This window comes from Octopus bimaculoides, chromosome 6, assembly GCF_046866305.1.
Source record: "Octopus bimaculoides isolate indiv1 chromosome 6, ASM4686630v1, whole genome shotgun sequence".
Lineage (NCBI taxonomy): Eukaryota > Metazoa > Mollusca > Cephalopoda > Octopoda > Octopodidae > Octopus > Octopus bimaculoides.
The window spans coordinates 27,947,480-27,969,272 of record NC_142933.1 but is presented as its reverse complement, the minus strand read 5'-3'; the positions used below and the strand labels follow the sequence as shown (position 1 = coordinate 27,969,272).

Below are 21,793 nucleotides of genomic sequence, written 5' to 3'. Positions count from 1 at the left end.
AGAGGATCCTGGAAAAATAGCACGTGATATGAAAATAATGAATCTCAACTAAATCTAAAAACTCAACATAAAATATTCTCTATAGCTTCTTCATGATGTACTGGAGTAGCTTCTACAGGAGACCCCACTTTACAAATCCATCTTGGGACTGCCTATTTTGGATTTATTAAACAAAGGATTTATTAACAGAGGGAACAAAATTCGCTGATTGATTAAACATGTGTATTTATTAAAATACATACATATGTGAATACATGAATAAAAACATAAACAATGTCATTGAATGAAAAATTTGTCAAGTGCTGTTTGCTTTGCTGGACATTTTGTTCGCAACTCTGCATTGATTTTTCCCTTAAGAGTTCTAAAAAGATTCATATCACTGAAATCAAAACTTCCAAGGCAACTTTCTTATCGAGGTAGATAGTGTCTCATTTCAGCTTGTGTTGGAGGCTCTAGAACCCTTTATCAACATCAATGTTAGAATTGCCATCTTGATCTCCTTTGGTTTCCTTCTGAGATTACCAAATGTCATGAATGATCTTGTCTAGATTTTCTTCTTCAGTGATGATCTCTGGGGCAACAACAGCACCATCATCTACAGACAACCAGTTCTCGAATTGCTTTTTGGTCAGTCCAGTAGGCAGTGAAGGCAGGATCAAATCTTCGTTAACATCTATTGTTCCATTTGATTCTTCAGCCAAAACAAAACCAGCTTTGATCCAACAATGATTGTCTGGCTAGAGACTTTCTTCCAAGCTATGCTTAACATGTACATGGCATCCAAAATGGTGATCCACTTTGCAACTTCTTGGGTAAAAATATCACGTTCAGTTTCTTCCATAACATCAATGATCTTCTCGTGCATTTCATGTCTGAAGTAGGCTTTCAAGGTCTTGATTATCTTCTTGTCACAGGGCTGCAGATGATTTGTGTGGATGCTGTTAGTTGGGGGTCCCCTACTGTAGGCTGATCAATACCTTGTGAGTGAAATTTAGTGGGCAGAAACTGGAAGAAACCCATTATCATATGTGTATGTGTGTGCATGCATAACAGTGTATTCCCCTTGTCTAGACAGGTGCTTTCTGATTGTAGACAAAATATCTCCATTCATAAAAATGGCATACCTAGAAAGTGAAGCTTGATTACAGGGAGAGTATCAGACCATAGAAAACTCAACCTCATCAAAGTTTATTATTACCCATGCAAGCATGGAAAAGTAGATGTGAAAATGATGATGATGATATATAGATTGCATGTACAATGTATATTAAAATTATCAAATCTTACTCATTGTATTCTAGGTACTGTAATAGACTCCACAAAGCCTTTTATTTCCATCCAAAATGACAATTTAGAAACATGGAAGACTTGGATATTTTGTTATCCTGGAGAAAAGCGAAATATTTATAAACTCTGGATGTCACCAATGGTAAGTTAATTTTCTTTGCTATCACCTCTTTTCTGACAATTCAGTAGTTATTTTATTGGCTCTAAAGAGATTCTGACTGATTGACGCTCAGAACTGTAATTACCAAAGAAGATAATGCACAATATTTCAAACCAATGAGAGAACTTCTGCGTCATAGCTTGTCCTACTTGAAATAGCAGCTACACCTTCCTCAAATCTCACTCTGCCAGCTTAAACAATAGGACACTTTGAATGAAGTTTTAGATACACTCTGACTGTAAACAAGGCCAGATGTCATGGCTGGAATATGTTCATTAATATGACTGCATAAATCAGAGTTTACCTGTGTTTAGGTCCCATCATCATCATTATTTTACATTTGCTTTCCATGCTGGTATGGGTTGGATGAGTCATCACTGTTTAGGTCTTTTCTTATCAGTAACTGTCCACTCCTCCCAGTTTGAGCACCAGTCTATGGGAGCAGCAGCTCTCAATAAGAAATAATAATACTGTGACAACCTGTCCAATCCATGCTAGCATGAAAAACTGATGTAAAACTTTACAAAATAAGTACAGACTAGCATTCTGTTGGTCAACCAACTGTATACCACAATACTCACCTAAATAATGATAATAAATATTGATTCCCTTTGATTGAGAACAGATCAATTTTTGAAAAGCAATTTGGTTTACCAGTTAAATGACTGCTATATATCATTGGACCTAGTTTATATATCCCAAAGAAATGAAAGGTGAACGTTCTAGAAAGGATCTATACTCTGAACATAATATCTAATAATGTAAAGCTTATTTAAGAAATTGTTAACGGTGAATCAGATGATTTAAAATTTCTTTTTTACTAGAATACTTGTGTATTGCAAGTTAATTTTCCCTGTAAAATCTGTACTGATTTTGTAAATTAGAGTAAATAAGTATAGCATTTTAATCAGATTCAGAAGAGTGGATAAATTCATGATAGATTCAGTAGTTGGAGTTGGATCATCTCATCCTGGATGAATACCAATACAAGTTCAAACAGAGGTAACATTTGCTTTAAGCTTATGTCTCCGTGTCTCCAAAAGTGACAGAAATTACAACTTGTCACAGTTCTCAGAGGTCAGTTATTTAGTTCCACTTTCTGTAGCTTCATGGGGGTCAAAGGGACAACTCTAAATAGAATGGTAGATAAAATTAGCTATGGGTTCTGCTACCTAATTTCTAATATTTAGATGAGCAGCTGTTCTCTATTCTACAATGAATTCTTGCACTAGATTTGAATTAGTTGTTTGATATGTCCAATATACTCAGCTATTCTGCATTTGCTTGTCTTTTTGTAGGAAAATATATTCATTCAGTTTTGCATCTGTTTTTTTTCCATGGTAGCAGAGATTAGATGAACATACTATTGTCAAAGCATTGTTATGCAGACAGATGCCCTTTATGTCACTAAACTTTTTTTTTTCAAATAAGTGATATCTTATTCGTCACATTTTCAATGTTACAAAGATAGTGAATAACCAGCAGGGGTAATAATAGCAACATCACAAACCCGGAACTTCTCCAATTCTGCTTCAGAGTCTTTTCAGCAAAGATATAGAAATTTAATGAAATTACATTTGAACAGAAGGACATATTTTTATTATTAAATCTAAGCTCTCCAAGTAGAAAGCGGGAATACCAAAAACCATTTTGACTTAGCTAGACCATACAGGCTAACCTGTATGGTCTGGCTAAATTCCTCCTTTCTACTTGGAGAGTTTAGATTTAATTATAAAAATATGTCCTTCTGTTTAAATGTAATTTCATTAAATTTCTATATCTTTGTGCAGCTGAAAATTGCTCTACATTTCATATTTGATGTAATGTTTACATTGCTCAATTAAATGGAGTCGTATGAAATGATCATATTGCATTACTTTTGGATATCCTTATTGCTCATTTTGATTTTAATCACCTTATTTTGAAACTGTATGGATAATACCATACTAAATTCTGATGCCTAAACTTAAGTATCATATTCATCTGAATCTATATATATGTGTGTGTGTGTGTATATAATATATACACATACACACATATATATATATATACACGTACATATATATTATACATGTGTATGTGTGTAAAAAGCACCAGTACTGGTGCTATGTTAAAAGCACCCAGTACATTCTGTAAAGTGGTTGGTATTAGGAAGGGTATCCAGCTGTAACCAGCTCCTATCAAGCCGTCCAGACCATACCAGCTTGGAAAATAGTCATTAAATGATGATGGTGATCAGTCCAAAGATCAGGTGTTAGTTTTCCATCTCATTGTAAATTATATTTCAATGCAGCAGTTTTGCTTTCTTTTGGCAAGATTCTTCATTCTGCTTACCTCAGATCTTCTGGGAATTTTACTCTTTTCTTCCTCACCTTAATATAATGGTGTTCATCTGATGGAAACTGTTACCAATTATCTCCTGTATTTAGATCACATAAATGTTTCAAATATTCAAAAGTTATATAACTGATGAGTTTCTTTCCCTTCTTTTTTTCTTTTTTTTTTTATGTTTAGTTGAAATTGAATATCAACGATGATTATTCTGTGAGTTATGGTGATAATGCTTTGGAAACGGAGGCAAGTGCCTCTTCATTTAGTTTCAACATCATACGTAACAAGTTGTTTCAAAACAAAGAAATTTCTTTGCTTCCTTTTAATTCAACTTGTGTGCGAATCAGTACAACAAATGATTTTTCTGTACAACTGAGAACAAAAGGTATGTGTAAACACTTTAACATTTCTAACCCTTCTTTTTGGCTAATGAGACAAGCAAGCCTTCATTAATTAATGTATTGACTTTTCCTCAAATTTCCTTTTTTTAGTTGTTTTAATTTTATTTTTATTAGAATCAGTGAGACAACTACAATTTCTTAGCAAGGAATCAACCACTTGACTGTTGTTATGTGTTAATCTAAAGAATGCCTTTGTTATGGTTGCTTGTTCTATATATATTTAGTTTATAGGCATTCCTATATACACTTAGTTTATAAGCATTCCATTACTCACTATTAATATACACACAGCCAATGCAATAACTATAACAGTAATTGATGCTTTTGGAGCGATGACTCTGTTTGTAGCAAGTGTTATTTAAATACCCTGTTGAATTTGAATTTAGTTTCTATTTTACCTGTAAAGGTGTAAACTTTCTAGCCACTTTATTATTATCATTATTATTACTATTAATAACAGTAATAATATTTATTTAATTTACATATATATGTGTGTGTGTGTGTGTGTAGGAATGACGATCTGTGCAAAATTTGTTGAAGAGTTGCAGACAAATTAACATACCTGGAAGAATGGTCTTTATCTTTTTGTCAAGAAGAAAGGTAGGTCTGTTGAACCTTTACAGGGCCTCTGAAACTGGTGGAAGAGAGGGAGGAAATTATCCTCAAACCAGAGACCTGGCCTAAATGCTTGTAAAAGAGTGAAATGTGTTAAAGATACCCAACGTATCAAATGGTGGTATTAAAGAGCTGATGAGTTAAGTCTGCCACCCAAATGGGCTGTGGCAGGAGTTGAACTCAGAACACAAAGAACATGAACAAATACCACAAGGCATCCAGTCTGATATTCTTACAGTTCTGCCAAATCCATTACCATGGATTGGTGCTTATCAACTCCAGACAGATGAAAGATTAAGTTGACCTTGGTAGGATTTGAACTCAGAACACAGAGTTGGGACAAGTTCCAACTCAGCCTATTCATTTCTTACCATCTAAAAGTTAACATGACATGGGTCAAAGTGCAAGTTTGAATCGGAACACACAATCTCAGTTGCATATATAGGAAGTACCTTTGTTTGCTATGTTCAAAGGGAGTTGGGGAATGTACAGTTCTGTGTTGCCACTTCAATTAATAAGTACAGAAGAAGGTGCCTTAGGATCTCTGGGAAACCAACAAGCAACAGGAATTTCAATTGCAAAGAAGGGCATCCAACTGTAGAAACCATGCCAAATCATCAAATCCTGTTAAACTGTTCAGCACATGATAGTATCGTCGTCGTTGTCATTTAACGTCCGCTTTCCATGCTAGCATGGGTTGGACGATTTGACTGAGGACTGGTGGACCAGGAGGCGACCCCAGGCTCCAATCTGGTTTGGCAGAGTTTCTACAGCTGGATGCCCTTCCTAACGTCAACCAGCTGTAGAAACTCTGCCAAATCAGATTGGAGCCTGTTATTGCCTCCTGGTCCACCAGTCCTCAGTCAAAGTATGGAAGACTGATGTTAAATGATAACACTGTAAAAAAAAATTTTTTTTGTCTTTGGTCCGTAAGTGTTATTTTCTTATTTGCTTCTATCTAGAAACCAAAGGAAATAACTGTTATTCCCTTCAAACTTAGCTTTTGTGACTTGGACATCAATGTTTTGAAACTGCCCTATTTTCCATTACATTTCAAACAGATTCAGCACTGACTGGTTGAAGCAGAAATATCGTTATAGCAAACATTCTGCTCAATACCACAGATTTGCTTGTCAGTTGCTTGATCTTAAACACTTAAGCATGTTCCTCAGTGACTGGTAGTATGTGCATCTCTGATCATGAGCAGGAGTAGTGGAGGAGCATCATAATCATGTATTGAGAGAATTCTTTGGAGTTTGAATAAATGTAACAAAAGCAAAATGTGAAGGAAATATTAGCTATTTTTCATACTTGCTAGAAGCAAACAATCAGGAAAGAACAATTCACTACCCAAGGACAAAGATTGTGTTTCACAGTGTAATCGTGGTGTTAATGGTGATGATGATGAATCTCAGCTGTAGTGATCAGTAGGAACAGCTATGAAACGAAGTTTGTGAACTGTGCAACCAGCTTACCACACATAGTTGATAATTTCTGTTACTTAGCTAACAGAAACTAATTAGTGCTGTGTATTTCTGGTAGAATAAGAAAGAAGTGGAAACATTTTTGGTATTGTTGTCTCTGTTGACAGCAAATAGTTTCTGTCTTAAAGCAAAAGGCAGACATTGTTGTCTCTGTTGACAGCAAATAGTTTCTGTCTTAAAGCAAAAGGCAGACTATACAAAAAGTATATGTTAGTGTGGTGGTGCAAGGTAGGTGAGTCATGAGCATTGGGTGTAGTAGGTTTATATGGACGTGTAAGAAATGAAGCTAGCAAAATCTGTTTCATGTTTAGTAAAAGATATGAAGGTAGAGGTGGAGGCGCAATGGCCCAGTGGTTAGGGCAGCGGACTCGCGGTTTTGATTCCCAGACCGGGCGTTGTGAGTGTTTATTGAGCGAAAGCACCTGAAAGCTCCACGAGGCTCCGGCAGGGGATGGTGGCGAACCCTGCTGTACTCTTTCACCACAACTTTCTCTCACTCTTACTTCCTGTTTCTGTTGTGCCTGTAATTCAAAGGGTCAACCTTGTCACGCTGAATATCCCCAAGAACTACGTTAAGGGTACACGTGTCTGTGGAGTGCTCGGCCACTTGCACGTTAATTTCACGAGCGGGCTGTTCCGTTGATCGGATCAACTGGAACCCTCGATGTCGTAAGTGACGGAGTGCCAACATGAAGGTAGAGTAAATAAGAGCTGAAACTCTGGCCGAGGATAAGTATTAGGGGAGACAACTCTATGAATAAATACTTGTCTATGCATGATAGATATAGATGTGTGTGTGTATATTGTTGTCAAGAATTAAACTTCCAAGGGAACGTGAAATAATTATTTTTTGGAATATTGGCGCACGAGCAGCCTTTGACTTTATCTATCCAAAAGGGGTTTTCAACCCATTATTTACATGCTATTACTATAGCTTTACGTGATGGGCGATCTTTCGGTACTAGTACGCAACAACATCTGGTCGTTGCGCGCACGCATACTGATTACGGTTTTGGGCGGCTTGGTCACATGAATCAAAATTTTTTTCGGGCGGCTTTGGGCGGTTTGGTAACGAAAGGGTTGCACGATTTAAACTCAGTATACTAAGTGTCAAAAGAAATATCACAAGGCATTCAGTACAATGCTACTAATTTATGACATTGGGGTTTCGGAGTTATTTGTATTTTATCTATTAATTAGATATCTATCTGGATATGATACAGGTAACTGTGCACATCTCTTGTTAAGCAGGATCATGATACTTAATCTTAAAATAAATGTGGATTTCTGGGACAGGATAAAGAGTATTAGAGATATCACATTTTTGTTATGTTTTATCATTTGTAAAGGAGCCTTGTATTTTGATTAAATTGTTCCTATTGTTAATTGGATTTTTATTTTCCTTTTGCTATTGTCTTAGGAATTGAAATATGGCTAGTCATCACTTTTGGACTTGGAATCCTGATGTTTGCCAATGCAGACCACTGGAGTCAGTATGTATAACTACTTTCTATCATGAGCTATATTTAACTTCTTTTTTTTTTTTAACTATTTGACATCTAATTTTCCATGTTAACATGGGTGAAATGGTTTTGCAATTTGGTAGTGGCAGGTTTAATACATTATTGGACATTATACATCATGGTATTTGGTTGTTTTGAGTTCAGATCTCAATCTCATCCTTCTGAGAGTGATAAAGTAAATGCATGACAATTACTGAAATTGTCGATGTGCTTGAAGTGGTGCTCCATCATGGTCACAACACAATGACTGAAACCAGTAAAAAAAAAATGAAGACATATTTCAAGAACTGTATGAATATATCCAAATTTGTAGAGATACAGATGTAAAACTGTATGGGGCAGGTATAGGATAGTATAGTAGCATCTGGACATATTCTGCTTATGTTTGATTATTGACACTGATTATTTTCTGAATCTTCCTTGCATTTTCACAGGAATTCTTCATTTCATTACCTGATGGGAACTGTACTTGGAATTATTTTTTCTGTGCTGATTATATTATTCCTCATTAGTCGGATGATTTCAAAGGTAAGGCCTGCTGGTAGAAACATGTCAATATTTATTGTGTTTATATGAATGATAATCATCATGATTATAATCTTTAACCCTCAATGCACTGATTAAATTTTTGCTGATGATGTAATGCATTAATCATATGCAAATAGTTTTTGCAACTGCTTTACATTGTCCGGTTCGGTTGGCATTCCATCGCTTACGACGTCAAGGGTTCCAGTTGATCCGATCAATGGAACAGCTTGCTCATGAAATTAACGTGCAAGTGGCTGAGCACTCCACAGACACGTGTACCCTTAACGTAGTTCTCGGTTCTTGGAGATATTCAGCGTGGCACAGTGTGACAAGGCTGACCCTTTGAATTACAGGCACAACAGAAACAGGAAGTAAGAGCGAGAGAAAGTTGTGGGGAATGAGTACAGCAGGGTTCGCCACCATCCCCTGCCGGAGCCTCGTGGAGCTTTTAGGTGTTTTTGCTCAATAAACACTCAACAACGCCCGGTCTGGGAATCGAAACCGCGATCCTACGACCATGAGTCCGCTGCCCTAACCACTGGGCCATTGCGCCTCCACCTTACAGTGTCCAGTAAAAATAAAATGTGCATACTAAATCATATGAAGTGTGAATAATTTTGGAAAGAACTTCACTGTCAAAAACAGGTTAACTTGCTTCCCTAATCTTGAGTGCACCTGCATGGAACCGAGTATATTCAGCTCCCATGCAGTAAAGACTAAGGCAGCAGATTGGCAGTTGTTAGAGCTCTGGCTAGGTATTTGTTCTGACCCTGTATTTGAGTGCAAATTCTGACATGGTCAACTTTGCCCTTCATTCTTTTGGGTTTGAGAGAGAAAAAAAAAAGGTACCAGTCCAGAACATTAAGTTGATGGAACTGTTAGAGACTGTTGGCATTCTATCTAACAGCATTTGTTCCAGCTCTTTACATTCAGACAGCAACTTCTGTAACAACACTTATGCCAAGCTATTTCAACCCAAATCAGTTACCTTTTTCTTGGATACACATAAGTGATGTGGAGATGAGGAGACTTGTGTGCATGCACAACTGCAAGTCTTACTCAAAAATTCCTACCCAAACCTATATATGCAATGATCAGTGTTAACCTACAGTGGCACTGCACATATTGTCTTCATTATCTGTTTCCTTTCACACATGTTGCCTAAAAATATCCCAGCATTGTTTCTGTTTCTCATTTCTCCTATAACAATGAAATGTTTGCTACCTGCTTAACTGATATCTGAGAGACCTCTACTGTGCACATGCACAATTTCAATACAATGTGATTTGGCCATGAACATTGCATAGTAGGAGCAGTGATAGGATGCAAATTACTATACCCCCACTCACCTAAGTTGGTTGTCAAAAAGCCTTATTGATTTTGCCATGTACATTTTGCTCACATATAATTGAATATATAGGTGCAGGTGTGACTATGTGGTTAAGGAGTTTGGTTCCCAACTTCGTGGTCTCAGGTTCAGTTTCACTACAAAGCACTTTGGGCATGTTTTCTCTAATTTCAATGCCTTGTAATGGATTTGGTTGACAGAAACTGAAAGAAGCCCACTGTGTGTGTGTGTGTGTTCGTATATCTTGTCTTGACATCATGTGATTGTTGTAAACGAATGTCATTCATTTCCAATATTCTGTGAAAATATGTCAAAACATAGGGAAATATTACAGTTTTTTGGTGACAGGAAGAGCATCCAGCCATAGAAAATCTTCCTCAATAAACTCTGTCCAAACAATGAAAGGAAGGAAAAATGAATTTAAAATGCTGATGATGATATCCATGTGAATTTCTTTCTCTCCCTTTCCCTCTTTTTCTTTCTCATGCTCTATTTCTTAATCTTTCTATCTCTCTCTCTCTCTCTCACACATGTACACTCACTCCTGTTTACACTTATGATGTTATTTCTATTGTAGAAAGTCGTTACAGCTGCTTTTCTTCTGTCTGGAGTATCTGGAATGCTTTACACATTTCATTGGTTTTACCAGAATGTGTTCCTGTTGACCAAAGAGTACTGGATTTCTCTTCTAGTTTACCTCACAGTAACTGGTGTACTCTCATTCTTTTTATCCTATCGATTTGGACCAGTCACTGATATCCGATCTAAAAAAATTCTCTGTTGGATTATACAAGGTCTTGGTTTATTTTTAGTATTTCATGGAACTCAACTCACCGAAGTGTCCTCTGCTGCTATCATTATTATTCTTGCTGTTTATAATCGACCACAGTGTCTTGACAATTTCTACAAACGCTTCAAGTGAGTAAAGCGTTTTCTTTATCAATTACCTTTCCTTGTAAATGATTTTTGTATTAAATTTTGTCTTTAAATGATTATAATTCTTATTTTTTTATATATGTTGGATTTTTATATAAAATTAAATTTAAAAAATGGGTGCAGGCATGGTTGTGTAGTGAAGAGGTTCACCTCCCGACTATATGGCTTTGGGTTAAGTTCCACTGCATGGTACCACAGGTAAGTCTTCTAATATAGCCTCAAGCAAACCAAAGTGGATTTGTAGATAGAAACCTAGTGAAGCTCATTGTGTGTGTGTATCATCATCATCATCATATAATGTCCATTTTCCATGCTGGCATGGGTTGGACAGTTTGGCCAGAGCCTGTTAGACTGGGGGCTGCTCAGGCTCCATTGGCTGGATGTTCTTAATGCCAACCACTTTACAGAGTGTACTGGGTGCTTTTTATGTGGTACCAGCACAGATGATAATATATATATGTGTTTTTGTGTGTGTATACCATCATTTAACATCCACTTGCTATGCTAGTATGGATGGATATATATATATATATATATATAAAATATCTGTAATAATAATAATAGGGATTATTATGAAGTGGCATAGCATTACCTTTAATTCCTTTTTATATAGGTGTGGACGGGTGTCTCCATCATACAAGTGATGACATTTGTTTGCAATCTTCCATGGAAACAAGCCCTTCTGTTGTTCTGTTTATGTTTGAAGACCCGGAGGAGTGGGGTATTGTCTTGCTTGGAAACAAGTGAAGGTTAATAACGGGAAAAAGCATCTGTCTCAAAGAATGTCATCTGAGTCATGCAAGCATAGAAAAGTGGATGTTAAAATTACCATAGATGTGGTGATGGTGGTTACTTACTCTTTTACTTGTTTCAGTTATTTGGCTGCGGCCATGCTGGTGTACCACCTTTAGTCGAGAAAATCGACCCCAGGACTTATTCTTTGTAGGCCTAGTACTCATTCTATCTGTCTCTTTTTACTGAACCACTAAGTTACGGAGACGTAAACACACCAGCATCAGTTGTCAAGCGATGATGGGGGGGGGGGGGCAAACACACACACACACACACACATATACATATATATATATATATATATATATATTCTCCTGTCTTAGAAAGAACTTTTCCCCCACCACCTCCTCTTCCGGTCTTTTCACAATGTAACCTCGTGGGCATCGGTACCATTTTCCTCTTTTTCCGTTCTTCCATTCTCCGAACTTTCCATCTTTCCGACGAAGGGCTACGCCCGAAACGCCATACACTCTCTCTTTCCTTTCCTGAGCGTCCAATAACATTATCCGTATCACGTCCTCACTTTGTTGTTTTTTTTTGTTTTTGTTTTTTTGAACTTATATATATATATATATATATATACGATGGGCTTCTTTCAGTTTCCGTCTACCAAATCCACTCACAAGGCTTTGGTCGGCCTGAGGCTATAGTAGAAGACACTTGCCCAAGGTGCCACGCAGTGGGACTGAACCCGGAACCATGTGGTTGGTAAGCAAGCTACTTACCACACAGCCTTATCTTTTTAAAACTAAGAGTGAATGCAGGCATGTGTGACATGTTTGAAAGAGAATATAAGTGTATTTCTTGCACCTATCAGACCCTTTTTAATTGATGCTATGGTACATGTGATTATAAGATCATAGGTTCAATTCACAATCCTTCATTTTACTTAGCATTATTTCAAAATAAATATTATGGCTGACAAAGCACCTAACCAGCATCAAGTTACTGTAATTTTACTAATAAGTCAATGATATGACCAGACCTTTAGGTTTGAAGAGGGTTGTGGCCTGCTATATCTTATCAATTTTTTTTTTTTTACATGTACCCCTAGAATTCTATAATCAGAATAAGTCATTTGTATCTGCATTGCTTAAGCTGCTTGCCTTGAAATGTATATTGACCTACACTAACTGAAAACTGCTTTTATTTTTTGTATGCTTTTCCATGGGTTAGACGAATATTACGATTGTGATGTTTTACAGCTGTATGCCATTCCTGTTACTATCTTTACCTATAGTTCAAGTAATAAATCTCTTACTTCATACATCTCAAAGGTGCAAAACTGGCAGATGATTTCTTGACAGTAAAAATGACAATATCACCATTTGTAGCTCTGCACAAATACAAACACACTGATACACATGTGGACATGCATGTACATTAGGAAATGCCCAAAGTTCTGTGCAGTGAGATTAAACCCCAAACCACTTGTCTAATCTAATTTCTTATCTCACATTTCCTAGAGTAGTGACCTCCATTTAACTTGATTTGGTCAAATAAGGAATATATTCATAGCATCATTTGCAATTTATACATTATATAATTACATTAATTGTGGAGGCGCAATGGCCCAGTGGTTAGGGCAGCGGACTCGTGGTCATACGATCACAGTTTCGATTCCCAGACCAGGCATTGTGAGTGTTTATTGAGCGATAACACCTAAAGCTCCATGAGGCTCCAGCAGGGAATGGTGGCGAACCCAGCTGTACTCTTTCACCACAACTTTCTCTCACTCTTACTTCCTGTTTCTGTTGTGCTTGTAATTCAAAGGGTCAGCCTTGTCACACTGTGTCCTGCTGAATATCCCTGAGAACTACGTTAAGGGTACACGTGTCTGTGGAGTGCTCAGCCACTTGCACGTTAATTTCACGAGCAGGCTGTTCCATTGATCGGATCAACTGGAACCCTCGACGTCGTAAGCGACGGAGTGCCAACACACAACACACACACAATTACATTAATTATTTTTGAGACTTAATTTAAGATTGAAGGAAAAATACATGTACAGACTTCTGCATCATCACCATCATCATTTTTACGTCCATTTTCCTCTTTTATGGTCTAGCGTGGTTGGAACATTTTAGACAGAATTTTATGGCTTGATTCTCTTCCTGGTACCAACCTTCTTTAATCACTTCTTACAACATGCAGGGATATAGTGGAACTAGTCTAAAATCTGAGATATACATGGCATAAACATACATTTGGTATTCCTTCTGCAGGTATCGGTTATTGTTTTGTTTATTCAGTTTGTATTTTTTATTTTGTCTTGACTTCTTTTTCTATTCTCCTCTTCATCATTTATTTATTTATTGCCTGCCTGTTGCTGCCATTTAGTCAGCTGATGTCTATGCAGCTTTGCCAAACTGCTCAGACTGAATCATCATCATCATCATCATCGTTTAACGTCCGCCTTCCATGCTAGCATGGGTTGGGCGATTTGACTGAGGACTGGTGCAACCAGATGGCTACACCAGGCTCCAATCTGATTTGGCAGAGTATCTACAGCTGGATGCCCTTCCTAACGCCAACCACTCAGAGAGTGTAGTGGGTGCTTTTACGTGTCACCCGCACGAAGGCCAGTCAGGCGGTACTGGCAATGGCCATGCTCAAAATGATGTATTTTACATGCCACCTGCACAGGAGCCAGTCTGGCGGCACTGGCAACGATCTCGCTCAAATGTCTTTACACTTGCCACCGACACAAGTACCAGGAAAGCGACACTGGGCACAGATGCCATCACGATTTCGCTTTCGCTTTCGCTTGCCCCAACAGGTCTTTGCAAGCTGAGTTTCGTATTCAATGAAGGAGACATCGTTGGCATGGGTGCCAGTTGTCGAATTTAGTTCGATTTCGATTGCCTCAACAGGTCTTCGCAAGCGGAATAGGTTTATTAAGACCCATCTCCAGCAGGTTCCATATATTTTATGGTTGAGGTTGCATTTATGTGACTTGCTTTACATTCATATTTGCTATAACCACATTAGTGATATGTCTCTCACTGACAGTACCTTGTGGTTTTTTTTTGGTTTTTCTATTCTTTTGAGTTAAATCCAACTGTGTGACACCTTGGGCGAAGCCCATTATATGTATATGTGATGTCTATGTATGTATGTGTCTTTGTGTTTGTGTTTGTCCTACCACTCTGCTTGACAACCAGTGTTGGTTTGTTCATGGCCCCCATAACTTGGCAGTTTGACAAAAGAGACTGACAGAATAAGTACCAGGTATTTAAAAAAAATAAGTACTGGAGTTGATTTATTCAACTAAACCTCTTCAGGGTGGTGGCCCAGCATGGCCACAGTCCAATGACTGAAACAAATAAAAGATAAAAGAAGATATGACTCTTTATGGAGCTTCCAAGACTGGTGGAAAGGAGAAAGGAAGTTATCCTCAAACCAGAAACCTGGCCTAAATGCTTGCAATAGAGTGGTCTCTGGTAGACCACCCAAGATGTTAGGTGGTGGCATTAAACTGAGCAGTGAGTCAAGTCTACAACCTAAGTAGGCTATGGGTGGGATTTGAACTCAGAACAAAAAGGGCTGGAATAAATATCATGAGACACCTTCCAGTTTGATGGTCTTACAATTACATGAAACCACTGTCATGAATTGGTATATTTTTATTGACCTTCAAAAAAGTTAAAGGGCAAGGTTGACTTTGGCAGGATTTGAAGTCAAGAATGCTGTTCAAAGACTGTTTTATTGAGATACTGTCTCTTTGGTTTGCTTTGTGTGATACTTGTAAATGAGTGCCACTGTTATGCTAGCAGTGTCATTTGTGGTCTCCAATTACAACATGTCAGGTCATGGGGAAATATTACCATTATTTGGAAATCGGTAGGATTGGCAACTGAAAGAACATCCAGCCATAGAAAATCTACTGCAACAAATTCCATCCAACCTATGCAAGCATAGAAAAGTGAACATTAAAATGATGATGATGATGATGGCAGTGGTGGCGGTTGCTGCTGCTGCAAATATTTAGTAACTGCTAATAGAGGAAACAGGATAAAAGTGGAATTTGCTGTAAAATTTTCAGCCTTTAGCTTGTTGTTTCAACCTATTAACTGCATGGATTCTGTGGATCTAACCATGAGGAACAGCATTGCTTGTTTGTCCTTTACTATTGTTTTTATTCTTAGGTCAACCCTCATACATTGTTCATTATCCCCTTTTTTTAAGACAGTACAATGTAATATAAGGGAAATTTAGCTGTTATCTCTAGCAGAATGAGCAACTGTGTAGTGATCTCTTCTCTGGTCTACTTGGCTGTTGATGAAAGAAATTTAAATCCCATAACGGCCAATATATTTTCCATGTTAGCTTTGACTGGAAGATTGTAGAAATGTGTTAATCTGCATGAATTATCAGAAAAAAATTATTTACAATTGAATGTCCAAGGAAACATGGTAACTCTGCTGATAAGATGACAAACCTTTAGCATTGAGCCCCTCTCTCTCCATGTCATTCCATACGTATTATAAGTGTAGGCAAGTTGTGACAGTAGTATCTACTATAATTTGTGCTGTGCTAAAGACAATGTATCAAACTCCCCTGTTCCTACACTAATATTTGATACAGGTGCTATGGGAAACATGTATGTTGACCATCTCGTTCTCATTTTGTTTGAGTAACAATAAAATAAGGTTGAAACATTGAAAGAGTTTATTTAACCTTTTTGGCATTCAGATTAGTCTGTCAAATACAATGTTTATTTATTCATGTTGTTTTGAAATTATTCATACAATATTTTATACCGTCAAGATTTCAATGATGTGATTGTTTAGTTTTAGTATGACATTGTAGAGCAAGGTCAGAGAGGCCAGATCTGACCAGTTTGAGCATAAAACAGGTAGAATATTTGGGCTGGATATGGCCAGTTTAAATGCCAAAGGGTTAAAAGAGAGACTAAAAAAAAAAAAGCAATAAAACAAGCAAGGATCTTAATTTGCTTGTTAGTATTAGGGACTATGGAAGATATCTCCAGTAAATGTATATCTATATTTGAATAATATTTAGCACAAATTGTCACACATTTTATAAATGATAAAACCCTAACACTGTGCAATAATGTATGTATATGTATATATATATATATATATGTATGTATATGTATGTATATATATATATATATATATATATATATATATATATATATATATATATAGTAAATCCAAAAAAAACAATGCTAGGACGTGGCACATGCAAAGTATTAGCAGACTCTCAGGATATATATGTGTGTGTGTGTATACATGTATATGTATGTGCATATATATGTGTGTGTATATGTATATATGTGTGTGTGTGTATATGTATATGTATATATGTAAATAAGTACATATGAATGGCCATCAAATAGTTGACAGTTACTCTAGAAAGAACATCCAGCTGTAAAAATATTTGCTCAAAGAAACTATGGGCTGATACTGAAATGGCAAAACTCGACCTGTTGGGAAAATGTGTGGGTGTGTGTGCGCGCACGTGCATGTAAAATGTCTTACACATATGTAAGACATTTTGTATTCACACATGGTCCAACCCATGCCAGATGGAAAACAGATGTAAATTGATGGTGATTATAAAAATCATGCACACACACATACGTGCATACATACATATGCATATATTATAAAATAGAAGTTCTGCTAATAAAATGAAATACACTTGAAAATAAAGTCAAGCTCACTCACATTCTCTCTGTTCCTATCTCTCTATCTATCTATATATATATATATCTAGCTATCTACCTATCTGTGTGTGTGTATGTGTAATGAAATATAGCACTGCTCTACAGTACCACCAAATATCTCAGCTTCTATTTAAAATGTAGTATCACAGGTTTTAAGTTTTTAAAATTCTGTTACTATATTTCTGTTGAATTACACTATCCTTGTTTCAATTAATTTTGAAAATAACAAAGAATTTAATACAATAACCTTGTCATTATTAAGCTGGTGTTTGGAACAAATTAGCATGAAATTTTGATGGAAGGTGTTAATTTAGATCATTTTAAAACAAGAAATTTGTATCATAGAACCAAGGACAGTGGTTCAGTATCAAAAGGATTTAAAATGTTCTCAACAAAGAGGTTGATCAGGGCTAGAAATATTTTATCAGTTAATTTGTCATATGTTAGCTTAACCCTTAAGCATTTAAACTGGCCAGATTTGGCCTCTCACACCTACTGTATAATGTCATTCTAAAACTAAACAATCCCATCATTAAGATTTCAATGTTATGAGATAATACATGATTAATTCAAAACAGTGTGAATGAATAAGCTTTGCATTTGATAGAGTAATATCTGAATGCTAAAGGGTTATGTAAGTTAACTGGATTTAGCCTCCAATAGCATTCATCATCAATTTTTTCCATGCTGGCATGAGTTGGACAAAAATTATTAAAGCCGTATTCAATGGCTGGATGCCTCTCATCTCATCTCATGTTATCAACTCTTGTCTGTTTTTTTTAAAAATGGTATTTTTATTTTACTGATTCTTCACACATTGAAACCAATGGAACCACTGAACTATACAGTATGAATTGTTTATGGGAGATGTAAACATAACATTGCACCCCAAACAATGTTAATGTAAAGACATGGAAAGATGCACATATATATATATATATATATATATATATATATATATACACACAGACAATGGCTTTCTGAACAGTTTCCATTTTCCAATTTTGTTTACAAGGCATTTGTCAGCTAAAGACTGTAGTTGAAGACACTTGTCTAAGATGCCATGTAGTGAGGCATGGACTGGAATCTAATCTAAAAGCAGGTGATTATGAAGAAAACTTCACAGCCTGTCAACAACAATGTACTATTATTCTTAATTACCAGTTAAGGTAGTTGTTTTTTTTTTTTTATGAATTAGTTGTTGGTTATTATTGTCAGTTAGTCTTCAAGTTTGTTCTGCTCAAGTAGATCTGTAGTCAGAAGCATTGCAGCTGTGACATTCCCATCTTTTTCTCAAATAATACTGTGGATAGGTGCAGGCATGGCTGTGTGGTTAAGAAGATTGTTTTATAATATGTGTTTTCAGGTTCAGTCCCACTGAGCAAATATCTTCTGCTATAGTCCCAAGCTGACAAATGCCTTGTAAATGAATTTAGCAGACAAGAAATTGTAGGAAGCCCATCACGTGTGTGTGAGTGAATGTTCTCCACACTTGGTACTGCTTCAACAATACCATGGTAAATATTAGCATTTTTGTTGACATTATGACCAGTCACTCTACATTTTTGAAGACCTCTGGATTAAAGAGAAATCCCTTATGTGGCAAAATAGGTGAGGGTTAGTGACAGGAAGAGCATCCAGCTATAAAATCTTTCCTCAGATAACTCACCATCTAATCTATACCAGCAGTGAAAAATGGACATTATATGAATTAACGAAATGTATCTAAAACTATATTGTACCATGTGTTCTATTTCTAAGATGGCAGAGTATGACTTGAGGGAGATGAAACTGTTATTTCTAGCAGGTGTATTTCCATTTTATAGGCTTTTCTAGGCCAGTGAGATTGTTGTAGTTAATGGCCAATCTGAACATCTACAAGATAAAACAGAATGAGCTGATAGTTTGCAGTTTGGTGGGCTGACAGGTAGCTTTAAAAAGGGTTATACTACTCTTTCTAGGAGTACTTGTCACTTTCCCATAGGATGGAGAAGACTTGAGTTGTTAGTGAGTAGGAAATACAATCAGCTGTAACAGTACATATGCCAGTTTTCAAAATTTCTGTTATAAAAAGAAAGGAACACACCAGTAGCATAGTGTATCCCTACATGACCTCAGTCCAGTAAAAGTGTAAAGAAAATCTCTGCCCCCATACTGTATGGATTGTAAATATGGATATAAAATATTGATTGTTGTCCTGTTTTTCCTTTTTAGGTATAAATATTTCCCACGAAAACACAGATTTTTAACAGAAGAAGAATACATTACTCAAGGAGCAGTAGAAACAAAGATTGCCTTGGAAAAGCTCAGGGAGTATTGCCGCAGTCCGGACTGTGACCATTGGAAAGTAGTCAACAAACTTAGTTCTCCTAAAAGGTATGTGTAATAAATCGGGTGGAGCGAAAAAGGTACATTTTACACAGATTTTCGAAATAGGTTTTCAAGAATATATTTTTTATTGCAAAATCCTTTAAAAATCAACTGTGTTAAAATCTGAAGTTCTTAAATTTACATCTTCAGGCTCTACAGCCCGCTTGAAATTTTGAGTAATGAGTGAAAAAATCAATTTATAACATGTTTGCCATTTCTCATTTTATTTTTTGCATTCATTGTTACGAATCAGTTTTCTTTTGCAAAATCCTTTAAAAACATGAACGTTAAAATCTCAAGCTCTAAAATTTATATCTTCAGGTTCTGCAACGCACTTGAAATTTCGAAATTCATCATCATCATCATCATCATTGTTTAACGTCCATTTTCCAAGCTGGCATGTGTTGGATGGTTTGACTGGGGACTGGCAAGCCAGGAGGCCACACCAGGCTCCAATCTGATTTGGCAATGTTTCTACAGCTGGATGCCCTTCCTAATGCCAACCACTCCGAGAGTGTAGTGGGTGCTTTTTACGTGCCACCGGCATGGGAGCCAGTCAGGGTTAGGGCACTGGCATCAGCCATGTTTGGATGGTGCTTTTTATGTGCTACTGGCATAGGAGCCAGTTGGGGCGGGGAAGCTGGCATCAATCACGTTCAGATAGTACTTTTTGCATGCCATCAGCATGGGGAGCCAGTCAGGCGACACTAGCAACGACCTACACATGAATGGTGCTTATTGCGTGCCACCAACACGGGAGCCAGTCAGGTGGCACTGGTATCGGCCACAACTACAATTTCCATTTGATTATGATTTGACTTTTGATTAGGTCTCCTCAAGCACGGTGTGTCACCCGACGATTCAGGGCTGGTTATGTGACACTGGTGTAGGCTACGGCTGTGATTTCACTTTACTTGCCAGGTCTTTTCAATCACAGCATATCTCCAGAAGTCTCAGTCTTTTGCCATTGCCTCTGTGAGGCCCAACATTCGAAGGTCATGCTTCACCACCTCATCCCATGTCTTCCTGGGAAGATATGAGGAAACTCTTCTATAGGTTCCTTCCACTGTTAGGGAGTGACACTGCTTCACACAGCCCTCCTCATCCATATGCAGCACATGACCATACCAGCGCAGTCGTCTCTCTTGCACACATCTGATGCTTCTTATGTCCAACATTTCTCTCAGGGCAGAAATAAATAGACTTTCCGATTTTGTTTTCTGTATTATTTTTAATACCAAGTCACCGAATATATGTGTTATATGAGGTCTAGATTAGACACATTAAAATAAAATTATGTGTATACCAATTTTTGATTCTTGACACATTTTGGTGATAAAAGTAATTAACATTTCCAATTTATTCGAAATAATTCCATGTAAATAATAAGCTATGGACACATAAGAGGTGCAACAATATCAAAGGAAGGCTAACTGGGAAGATAGTTTGTATGTGGCAAATGCTTAGGAACAATAAACTTTGAAAATATGCAGAGAATAGCTTCTGTTACCTAGGTGACAAAGTCAGTAGGCGGGGGTGGATGCTCTGAAAGTGTAGCTGCTAGAATAAGAATAGCCTGGGTAAAGTTCAGAGGGCTCCTACTTCTGCTGGTGACAAAGGGCCTCTCATTCAGAGTAAAAGGAAGATTGTATGACGCATGTGTACTAACAGCTGTGCTACATGGCAGTGAAACATGGGCCATGACTATTGAGGACATGCGTAAGCTTGCAAGGAATGAAGCCAGTATGCTCTGCTGGATGTGTAATGTCAGTGTGCATACACAAGAGTGTAAGCACCCTGAGAGAAAAGTTGGACTTAAGAAGCATTAGATGTAGTGTGCAAGAGAGACGACTGCACTGGTATGGTCATGTGTTGCATATGGATGAGGACAGCTGTGTGAAAAAGTGTCACACCTTAGCAGTTGAGGGAACCTGTGGAAGAGGTAGACCCAGGAAGACCTGGGATGAGGTGATGAAGCACGACCTTCGAACATTGGGCTTCACCAAGGCAATGACTAGTGACTGAGATATGCTGTGCTTAAGAAGACCTGACAAACCAAGTGAGACCATAACCCATGGCCTACACCAGTGGTGTATAACCAGCCCACTTATGAATACCCTTCATTCATTGGACAATAAACTTTGCTTGTGAAGACCTGTTGAGGCAAGTGAAATCAAAATCACTGACGTAGCCGATGACAGTACCGCCTGGTTGGCACCCATGCCATTGGAATGTTAAAAGCACAATCTGAGTGTGATCGTTGCCAGGGCTGCTAACTGGCTCCCGTGCTGGTGGCACATGAAAAGCACCATTCAAGCATGAT

General features: G+C 37.3%; 1 protein-coding gene across 7 annotated transcripts in view; it reads left to right on the top strand.

Annotated features, from left to right (window-relative positions):
* LOC106869792 (nuclear envelope integral membrane protein 1a) overlaps positions 1–21,793 on the top strand; it is a 32,773-nt gene that overhangs the window by 4,674 nt on the left and 6,306 nt on the right. For 5 of the 7 annotated variants that reach the window (XM_089353667.1, XM_014915653.3, XM_089353669.1 and 2 more), the window contains 6 exons: positions 1,302–1,429; positions 3,962–4,163; positions 7,699–7,771; positions 8,236–8,329; positions 10,255–10,595; positions 19,315–19,476. In XM_089353667.1, the coding sequence (XP_089209793.1) occupies positions 1,302–1,429; positions 3,962–4,163; positions 7,699–7,771; positions 8,236–8,329; positions 10,255–10,595; positions 19,315–19,476 (1,000 nt within the window). Of the gene's footprint in view, positions 1–1,301; positions 1,430–3,961; positions 4,164–7,698; positions 7,772–8,235; positions 8,330–10,254; positions 10,596–19,314; positions 19,898–21,793 lie in introns of all 7 variants that reach the window. The other 2 variants (XR_016242193.1, XR_016242192.1) reach the window with 2 other exon arrangements.